General features: G+C 44.7%; 1 protein-coding gene across 1 annotated transcript in view; it reads right to left on the bottom strand.

The window, feature by feature from the left end:
* Positions 1–11163, bottom strand: part of LOC146173691 (kinesin-like protein KIF18A) — a 37564-nt gene extending 26401 nt beyond the window's left edge. Inside the window, exons 1-6 of the mRNA XM_084584741.1 lie at positions 11007–11163; positions 7766–8184; positions 6890–6980; positions 5911–6179; positions 1796–1906; positions 1026–1226 (exon numbers count right to left, since the gene is read on the bottom strand). Coding sequence (XP_084440867.1) covers positions 1026–1226; positions 1796–1906; positions 5911–6179; positions 6890–6980; positions 7766–8092 — 999 coding nt within the window. The 5' untranslated portion in view covers positions 8093–8184; positions 11007–11163. The remainder of the gene's footprint in view (positions 1–1025; positions 1227–1795; positions 1907–5910; positions 6180–6889; positions 6981–7765; positions 8185–11006) is intronic.
* Positions 11164–11185: the final 22 nt, after the last annotated feature.

Consider the following 11185-nt stretch of genomic DNA (forward strand, 5'->3'; position numbering starts at 1 on the left):
GACACGAGCAGTCAATCAATGGTGTGGCAAGGTGCTGGAATAAAACGCAATCCCTTCCATGCTCCCTCGCGATGCCCGAAGACAAACCATCTGTGGTGGGATGCCGCCTGAAACAGCATTCACGACAGGTAGCTCGCTGAGCTCTCGTGTATCGATTTCCCCAGACTGCAACCTCAGTGATGGGGCTCATTACCATCATCAAAAGCCGGACTATACCCACTGCAGGGTGGAGGTTTCTCCCATATTCCTCCAACTAAACCAGTCCTGTGCTAGCTAGCTGCATCTCCTTGACCCCTGCGAACTGCTTAATCTCATCCACCCATCTAATTTCTTGTGCCGCCCCCTGCTACGCTTTTTTTCCCTTCGAATCCAATTTGTTACTCTTTTCGACCATCGGTTATCCTCTCCTCGCACTACATGCCCTGCCCATGCCCATTTTTTCTTGATTTTCGTCAGAATGTTAGTAACTCGAGTTATTTCTCTGACCCACTGTGCACGCTTCCCATCTCTTACCGTTACAACTACCATTTTCCATTTCATAGCACTCTGCGATGTCCTCAACGATGGGGCCAAAGACAACACCATTTGGAAACATCAGAATTTTTCACTGCCAGTTGAGAACTAGAAATCGGTCACTTCTAAATATTGGAAGGCTCGTAAGCCACAGTTTCATCATTCAAACTACTCGCAAACAGTTCCAATAGCGAGAGTGTGGTGCAAATTGAATTGAATAGCAAATACTATCTAAAAACAATTCCAATTTCAAATAATCACACACTCCTAACACTTTCGTAAAAGGGAGGCAGTGCAAAAAAGCTTTAATGGACATTTTTCCTATATAGTATAGCCATGTGTGCTGCAACTGTTTGAAACAATTTCCTCGAATTAAGAATCATTACACGCAGAAGCTTAACATTAATGCCTTGCAAATCATGCAAAGAGAGAGAGAAAGGAATCACGAGAGCAAAAATTTGGCTTTGCTTCAAGACATACAGGAACAAAACGTGTTAGCAATGCATGCTCACCCCATTCTTGGAGAGGGCATCTATGCAATTTCCGAGGGCCAGGAGGGACAGGTTGATCTTGGTGCCCTCTCGCAGCCTAGCCCCGATGTTCCTGTTGACAGCGGCAGCGCGCTCAGAGCCGGCAAGGTCGATGAAGCTCATCTTAGAGGCGCGGATGCCCTTGCTGGTGCCCGTCACCGTCTCTGTCTGAGTCACATACACCTGGAAACGTAGCACCCTCTTCAGCCCAGCTATACCCCCTGCAGGATAAAGGAATCCCCTTATCCACCCAAAGAGCCCTATCTATCCTGTGGCAGCTTCAGCCACCCTATCCCAGCAAAAAAACTTTTGGAAAGATAAAGAAAGCTTACTGTACTTGAGACTTTTGAGAATGCACATAATATGAGCCTAGTTTGTGGTCTCAATCCGAGCATGTGCTCGTTAATTTAACTGTGCATTAAAGTAATATCAGGCTTAATCTACACCGCCCAGGGACTATTACAAATCTTATCCCGAAATTTGTACCCATCACAATTGTACCATCAGAGGTCGCACTGTAGATTCAACAGCCCACTAGACAGGAGAGAGTAGTACTGAAAGACAATGTTAACACTGGCACGCTAACTGCTTCATCTTGTTCAGTGCATCATTAATTTAAAAGCAGTGTACCAAATGACTCTGCCAATTCTGTTTTTGAAGAGCCATGCCCAAAATCCCTCAATAGACTTCCGGGGAGAAAGAGAGCCCTCCCTTAATCAAGAGAATGCATTGAGCGAAGACTTGATTCGCACCTGGAAGATAGCATGTGACCGCGACGACTCAGCATTGGCATCAGTGGCGTGCTGAGTTCGGTTTTTGTTGCCCTTCAGCAGTAGGTCTAGAAGGGCATCAGCCTCTTTCACCTGCACATAGGAGGAAGAAGAGGCAGAGGGAGCATAGTTAAACCCAGTTGCAATGAAATCGTATAATCGTAAAAGAGCTATCGGTGCCAGAATCTCATGAGCAACCGCGTAGCGGCCATGAGTGCACGCTGTTCACTCAGTATTTTTTTCCTTGTGTTATTTTTTTGCTGCTTTTGAACATGAACTTTTGTAGTGTCCCGTTCCAAAGGTGCAAGAAAATGGAGACTGCTGCGTCTGGCACATCAGTAAAAAAGTCTTTGTATATGAAAATACAGCTAAGACGTTTTTGCTGCCCCTTGGAGCATAGAGGTTTAGCTGTATACTAGAATTGTATTATCCAAACAAACTGTAAAAGGCTGTGAATGGTATATACACCACATAGAACTTAATTTTATTTAGCGCTTTGAAATAATACGTGACTTTGGGCTAGATTTCTTTTTATCAATTGCTGGAAGCAAAGTCTTTTTTGAAACTCTCAGAAACAAGTTGCAGTTTCATTGCCTCGCCCCACGTTCATATCAAAGCAACCAAGAACGTCTAAAACTTGGTGTGCACTGCAAATTTTGGCAGAAAGTCATCGTAGCAGGAGATCTGGTCAAAATGCAAGCAATGGAAGATGTTATTAGTGTCCAGCATGTTGGCATGCTGACCTTTTTGGCATGTTGCCAAGGTCATCACAGGGGGCTGTAAAAACAACCGCGCAAAACTGGGGGACGAGCTATGAGAATACAGCTAAGGCCTTTTTGCTGCCCTTTGGTGCAAAACTGAAAACCCCCGAGTTTCATACATTTTCGCGATCGCATTATCTAAAACCACGTGAAAACAGAAAACACTGCATCGGCCGCTCGAAAATGCATCATCTCTATAAGGCATCAGCCATGAATGGAAACAAAACGTGTTGTGAGGGAACATCAACGAGATTTCACTGCACATATTTTGGTTTTGAAAAAATATGCTCAAGAAAAATAATTTGGCCCATAGCGAACTGTCCTCTTTATAAGAACTTCGCTAATGCAATATGAGCCACTGTAGAATGGAGCCTGGTCTTCTACTAGAGTTATGTTATGACCAGTCCCTACCACTGCACTCCCTAACTGAAATCTAATTTACAACAACAACAACAACAACAACAACAACAACAAAAAAGCACCGATTTCACGTTTGTTCAAAGTTAACTTGATAATGCATATAGCACTGTATTGATGAAACAAGGGAACTTCATACCAATGTATTCAGAAGTGCCCCTGGTGGAGTAGATTTGAGTTACTAAATAATTACCCATCAAATGTCATTTGGTTTCTTTTGGCCCTACACAACAACAACAGCCATTCGCAAATGAAAAAAAATTATGATCAGTAAAAAAAAAAGAAAGGTTATGGGACATTAGCGTGCATAAAATGATAAAATGCATTTGGCATCGTGTAGACTTTCAAAGCTGATTAAGGCTTTTCTGTGTGATAGTAAATTCATCAAATACAGTGGAACCTAGATATGTTTCCAGTTCATATGATTTTCCATTTCATATGCTCAAAATCGCAGGCAGTGAAACATCTCCCGTACAGTTACACTTTTTTTCTATGTTAAGACGTTCCTGGATAACACAATTTCCTAGTTACTATGTTCAAAATTTTGACAAATTGTGGTCGTTTAATATGTTTTGTGATCAGCCGGACATGTGGTAACGAGCACTCGCAGCATAAACTGATCAGCCACAGTTGCTTTGCTGCAGCCTTAGGTGCAAAGAGGCGAAGCATCGGAGAAAGCCTACATACGAGGGAAACGCCAGTTGCCACGAAAACATGACTTCATGAGGAGAAACGCGATGGTTTCTTTGTGGTAACCTAGGGCATAGGGGTGAACCATTTGATAACTACAACTATTTGTTTGCATACAAGCGGGTCAGGTCTAAGGGACGATGCATGCGTGGAAATGTGGCAACTATAAGCCGCTGTGACAGCTTCTCCACGAGTCACTAACGTAAGGGGGTGAAGCATCTGGAAATAATCAAGGAAGAGATCCCGGCTCATGTTTCCTTCTACGAACCGGATGTTACTAAATCTCTTCCGCGTTTAGGTCAATGCAAATACGGACTGAATTCTAAGAGAGCTAAAAAAGTAGCTATGCATACTGGATGTTTAAAAATGCTAATCTACACTTTTATGCAGTGAAAGTCTCAATATTACATGGTTTTGCTTCTGAGGTAAACACAACTGAAGAAGCAGCCAGCAAGAAACCTAGAACCCAGAATGATAGACACTCGCAGGCAGCAGGACTGCTGCTGTGACCGAGAATTATGACTTTCTACGACAGCCTGCGATGCGTAGTTTCACATCAGAATTAACACTTTTAGCAAAACTCAAAAATAAAACCTTAAACTGCCTGCGCGCATTGCTTGTTTGTGATGTACATCTGGTGTCTACAGTATACATTCGGCTCGAGATTGAATGCGAATGAATTTCCCAAACTTATTGGATGGCGAATGCCATGTGAACATAGCATTAAATATGTTTGTGTAGTAGCCGAAAAGTGACATTTGATGCTAATGCCATTCGATTCAAATGACATTAAATTTACTCATGAAAGGGGCATAGGACGATGCCTTAGCTAAATCCATTCATTCACTTCCAAGCTTGAAATTGAAGGCAGTTCACACACAAAGAAAAAGAGGGGTGAGGAATAAACAAGAACAAAGAAAAAAAAAAGTGCTAATAATGTCTCCTCTCACATGAAATTTATTAAGTTCCTTTCTTGAGGGAGGCTGCTAAAAAAAAAAAAAAAAAAAAAAAAAAAAAAAAAAAAAAAAAAAGAAGAAGGAAGAAGCTGAGAGTTCGAATAACGTCTGGCTAAGAACTAAACAGAAATAAATTACTATTAAAACGTTTACATTTTTGTGCAATTTAACGATACCGTGAGATTTACAAGGACACACACTATCCAGCGAAAACTAAATCACAATGCAAGGATAGTGCATGGGAGAATATATAATTGAAAGAATATTAACAATCAACAGTGTTGATAGTTTTCCAACCTGCAAAGCTGATCCTTTGTGGAAAGTTAGAAGGGTAGTTGCCCTCAAAATCCCGCGAAATTTGGAACACTGGCAATGCGCAAACGTGCCAGTTATAGAGCATGCTAGTAGGATATACCATTTCTGTGCCCCAATTTTGACCGAGGCTGCATGATCTTAGACTTGACCAAAACGCAGTAGTTCTGAAACACAAGAGCCTGCGAGAGCTTGGCTAATGCCTAACCTCCCTCTGCTAACAGCTCCCAGAAAGAAAAATTCTAGAGGGCAGTTTGGACCACTAAAGTGCGATGAGGCGAAAGCTATTATAGCGCGGTGGATCGTAGCCCTCCACTATGGCACCTCTATCTCCCTCTCTTCTTTCACTCCCACCTTCCTCCCTTCGTTTACTGCGTGGTACTTGTGTCCGCAGAGAATTGTGCCAGATACTGCGCCATTTCTATCCCGTAAATCAATTTGAAATGCCGCTGACGCCTGGTGTACTAATGCCTCCTAGACATCTTGGTCTGCTTCTGTTTGCTGTGTGGTGCGGCGTTCGAAATGAAAGGCGCCGCACGGAAGCCTGGATCGGACGCCCAGTGGGGTCAGCTTCGTTTATGCATGAATCGCCTGGTACATGGCACACCCCTTGTCGAACAGAACCAAAATTCCATTGAACGCATCAAAGTTCACCGGCGTTCTATAATTCGTTTAGAGGAAAATTAAAGGTGCAGTATTAGTCAGTCGCGGAATCCCATAATCCTCAATGTAGACAAGGGGAATTATGAACGTTTCACGATCCGGGGCGTGGCGCAGTTGGTTAAAGCGCTCGGCTGGGGATCCAAGGGATGGAGGTTCGATTCCCGGTGGAGATATGGTTTATTTTTAACTCTCTCTCTCGAAAGCGTGACACCCTCTGCCGACAGCCTCTTCTGACAGCTCCTCCTGACAACGATGATGAGGCATTAAAGGCTTTCGCCTTAAAACCATTGAACCTGACCTTGTGGATGGAGAGGTTTGAGATGGCGATGCCCTTGGCGGGGTCGTCACGCACAATGAGCGGTGCTCCACCGGGAGAGAGCAGGTCGCGCACCACCTCATTGTACACCTCGAGATAGGCCACGGCAACGTCGCACGACTGGCCTTCGGAGCGCAGCTGGTCCACGCGCTCGTACAGGTGGCTCACGGTGAGGGACACCACGCCAGGGCAGTGTTCCGTGCCGAGCATCGTGAACGTCTTGCCCGCACCGGTCGCACCGTATGCAAACACTGCGCAAAAGGTGAGGGAAGACCGCGAAACACTTGAAGCGGTGCAAGGGTTAATGGCATCACTAAGAAGGAACACCGAAGAAAAGAGAGTAGGAACACTGAAAAGAAAAAAAAAAAAGAAAAAGAAAGAACACAGGTGAAACTAACATTCCACTCGTCAAACAAAGCTAGCCCTCAGTGACGCTATTGGCAAAATTACATTTAGAGAAATTTATTGACCAATAAAATTTAAACTTGGAGCACTTTGAAGTAATGAAACGTAAATTCAGAGGTGCATGAGCCTTTTAGTTTCCAAATCTCTGCAGTGAAAGTTAGCACAACAGAAAGATTGTTACACCATTAGGTTTCGTCATTGCAGCAGCTTCAAATCTTCCAGGGGAGGGGAGGAGACAGACTCTCCCACAAACACATGCCCACCATGAGCCTGCATCCTGTCCCACACAATTCACACTATTCTCTTTTCCCTGCTGCCGCTACTTTTGTATTATTCTGTTCAAATTCAAAGAAAGCAATCTTCAAGGTGACATTTTTCCATTCTCCTATTCCTCACTGTATTTGACTCCTCTTCACTCCCTTTCTTCTTTGGAAGCACAAGACCATATAAACCCTGCCAGTAATGACAATGTTGGCGAGATGAAAAAGAATCCACTTGCTGAAACGATGGATAGCGCACTGAGAAACCCCTAGTTCCGTTTACGAACGGAGTTTACCTGAACAATTGCAGCCGTCCAGGAGCGTCGTTACCATCTCCTTCGTGGTGTTCTCAAAGACGTACGTGTTGTCCCTCGTTTCATCAAAAACCTGGAGAAAAAAAAATTAAAAAAAAAAATGAAACAGACAAAAAGGCAGTTTTGGTACTAAGGCAATGAATCCGTACCTAAAGTTCTAAACGAGGCGCTCTCAATCACTTTAGTTCTGGCCCCTTCTTTGGCAAATCCCTTCCATCACCCTAAGGGGCCCTCATTTTGAACTCTGCTAAAACTCGTTTGTTCCCAGACTCACTCTGCTGTTTGTGTGTCCAGCAACGTTACCTTCCTTTGTCATCTTCCCTTGAATCGCTAATCTTGAGCCTTGCTGATACCCTCCAAATTTCTGGTCCATAAACAAGTGTTGTCAAGCTACAACTATTAACTTTTTCCCCGATAGGCACTGGTAAACTGTTACTTGCGATCTCAGCATACCTGCCAAATACTTCGCATCCCATTCTTATCCTCTTATAATCGCAGACAGCATTCTATGGCTTTGCAACCAGTGACTAGACAGACACACAAAAGAGCTGGACCTTTGTGCCCGTGTCTAGGGGAGTTGTTGCCGACTGATCCCACAGCATGTCTCCCCTCACCTTTCCGCAACCTTGACATGAACATGCAGTCCACTACCCGCGGCACGGGTACAAAGACTCATCTCGTTCCCTTTCCTGCCTAGCCTTCTCTGAAGAGCCACACAAAGTTGCTTGCGAGTAAGGTAATGTCCCACCTTGCCATTTTTTAGTATGCTTCTACCCATTGTAACCTGCCTGGCCCTTTCTGAATCTCATTTTTTTTCGTATTACCTTCTTGTTTATACTGTTTCTACTTTGAGCTTACCTTGTCAAACATGAAGGTTTGATCCTTGTTGGGTCTGACAAGGCCCCCGCACGACCTCTGCCCATGAAAGTAAAAGGGATCGGCTTCGACCTTGGGGTCGAAGACAAGGCACCGTTCATCCACCACACGCACTATGCTGGCGGTCTCAGACTCTCGCTCATGGAGAGGGCGCACTCGGACTGCAACGTTCACCCGCCCATTTGGCGATGGTTGGCTGCCCGATCGGCGGCGCTTGGGAGTTGCGGTGTTCGGGGCGGGCTCGTTGGATCGCCGCTTCCGCAGGGGTCGGGAAGTGGTGGCAGTGGTGGGCACCATCTTCGATGCCATCAGGGCGAGTTCTCTCCTCTACTGCTCTTGTGGTTGTCACCACACACCCACCCTGGAGCCCGTGAACATGGGATCGGCCAGCTAGGTGTCACCTGGCAAGAAACAACGAGACTGGAAAGTGCTTATAGTGGACAAAAATTTCCAGCTGGAGCAAGTGAAAATTTCTTATTTGGAAGTGAGATTTGTTTCAGCCGGGATCGAATGGCTTTTAGCAGAACGGACACAACAATACAGACGGAAATGAAGTTTTTTTCACTCCGGCAAGAGTCGTGACATGAAGCACTAAAATACATTCTAGTTGTCACAGAGTGCTGGAGCTGACCCTTCATACAAGAGCACGTCCCAAAAAAAAATGTTCAGCGTTGGAGCTTAATTAGGCTCAAAGGTTTAAAAAAATGAGTAAGAACAGAAAATGTGAATAACCTAGCAGCAGCAGGTCTCTCGCTGAACAGCACTCTTCGATTTTATGTTAATTTGCAATTACCTGCGGGTTCTGCATTTATTTTCCTTTTCTTTTTCAGCATTTGTATGTCTTATTTTATTATTCAGTCATTAGCCCTTCTTTGCTTCTGTAATTTGAACTAGCTTTCTTGTACGCTTAGCATTTTCCTACCATTTATATATGTTTAATTTTGACATGCAGTAATAAACATCTGTCCTCAATAATCTCGTTGCGTTTATTGCATGGATCCATGACTAGCCTTTGACTAAGTATGCAGGCAGTGATCCTATGTACTGTGTTGATGATGATAATAATAATAATATTAACAACAATAACAACAATAATAACAATAACAACAACCACAACCCATCTTTATACATTGCTGGATGCATGGCCTCATCATTGCTCCCTCCTCGACTTCATTTGATCGGCTCACCTTTTCTTGTTTATTTAACAACTCCTGTGTTTTTCTTAACTCCCTTTATGCCTTGGGGCAATAAAGAACATTATTAAAAAAATATAGAAGCAAGCAGACAACAGATTGTCGCCTGCCTCCCTATATCCACGTCTGTCTGCGCTACTAGTACATCTCAATGGATCACCAACTAGCCCAACAAAAGATTATTCTAAGACAACAGCAATGCCTGTTTTTACATTGCTCCTACTCGCAGCGCTATCTGCTGTTTTAATAAGAATAAATACAATAAATACGAAAGTACAAAACAAGGTTTCTGCGCTGACAGGCTGCAGGCAACTACCGAGAACAGTGCTAGCAATTAGTTGATCCTTAGGTGCCCGAGACTTTGAAACACACAAGTGGTTTCAGAACGAAATAAGGCTGGGAATAAAACCCACGTCTGACTCCAATGAACAACTCGGCTGTATTGACGAGACCAATGAGCAGCCGTGCACAGTTTGCACATTACGGATGGTAGGCAGTCTACGAGTTATCATGGATTGATACAGGACTGAAGAGACAGTGTGCTGTGATGAGTGATGAGAACAGGAATGACCGCTTTTCGATAAAGAAGGCAAAGCAGGTACATCGAATGTGTTGTGCCTAATTTTGGAGTCAAAAAAAGGAAAAAAAAAAAAAAAAAGAAACTGCCAGTCTCACAATGACACGCCAACCAAAACGAATGCGAAGTGACCCTGTAAGTGAAATGAAACTGATCATGTTTTAACAAGCATAAAATGGCCATGTTTATATACAGCAGTCAAGAGGCATGATAAGAGTGAAAAAAAGGCTCCAAGTACATAAGTTCCTCATGCTTGCTCATTCATGCACAAATATGCGAGTGCCTAGAAGTTCAAAACGGCAGGGTGGTAGGAACATGAAAGCTGTTGTGGATGTGCGTCTATCTTTTTCTATGCCATGCCATCTCCTTGTGTCACGTGGTCAGCAACTATAAACAACGAGCTTCACACTATAAACATGCTCAGTCTTGCATCAACACTGTACTGAACACCTGCTAGCGTAAGAGAAATGCTGTCCTTCATATTCACAAGTCAGCCGGAATCAATTTCCCCCAAAATGACAGACTTTTTGCAGTGAAAGCCGCTCAGCTCTGTTCTCAAGAGCTGAGAAGGCCTGGACCTTGGAAACAGCACATTGACACGAAGACTAAACTTTGTGCTCAGGCCACACTGAGGAAGCGAGAAAACAAGGAACAAGCATGATACCAGAAACCAGAACCAGGAGTGAAGATTCCTGAACATTATACCAGAAACTAGAACCAGGAGTGAAGACTCACGAAGTCACTTTGGCCTTGGATCGGAAGGCAAGTTTACAGCCTACCTTCGCTCTTGTGAAAGGTGTGCCACTTGGCGTGATGCCTTCGAACAAAGCCCGTTTCGCTTGACGGCGCTGAAACATGTCAACGAACTCCGCTCGCGGAACCACGCCAGTCCGAATAAACTGCCGCATTACCGTAGACTAAAACCTTAGCTATTCACACCCCAGGCCGTGGCGCCGGTGCCAACACTGCCAAAACCAGCTTGCTAACTCAGAGGTGTAGTAATACAGATTCGTTTTGAGTGGCCGGATGCAGCTGGAAGCACACTGGAAACCCTTGGCAGCAGACATCTAATGAGGCCGTTGCACAGCCTAACAGTAGCGACTGCACACTACATAAATGCGACGGCCGAAATCACCACTGGCAGGCCACCATTCGGCTAGAATGGCGGCGCAAGGCATTTTCCACTGCCGGCATCAGTTCCGCCATGGTCCTAGTGCTAAGGGCGTTGCCAATTGTTGCAGCAGGACGCAAAAGCGAAAGATCAACTTTTCAGGTAGATTTATCAGAGACGACGTCGAAGCCTGCTTTAGGGAGTGCTGGCGCATATGCACGATATTTGAGGGCAGAGGGACTGCGACGGCCCGGGAGTCGGGCGTAGCACAAAAGGGCTCCTTCCTAACGTAAACTGCCAACTCCGTGCGGCATGCTTAACGAATAATGCAACAAAACTCACCGCCTGCAGTGGTCCTTCGTAGTGAATCCAATGACGGTGCGGCAGTAGCTTGGTCGCAGATACTGCCAGCAAAATACTGGGTACCGCGGTACATACGGGCTAGGACTTCACGCGGCCCACATCACGAGCACACCAGGCAGTTTTCAAATGCTCACGCACCCGAAACACTCCGCTGCGAT

This window comes from Amblyomma maculatum, chromosome 11 (assembly GCF_055883805.1).
Source record: "Amblyomma maculatum isolate TAMU_Amacu chromosome 11, ASM5588380v1, whole genome shotgun sequence".
In the NCBI taxonomy this organism is placed as follows: Eukaryota; Metazoa; Arthropoda; class Arachnida; order Ixodida; family Ixodidae; genus Amblyomma; species Amblyomma maculatum.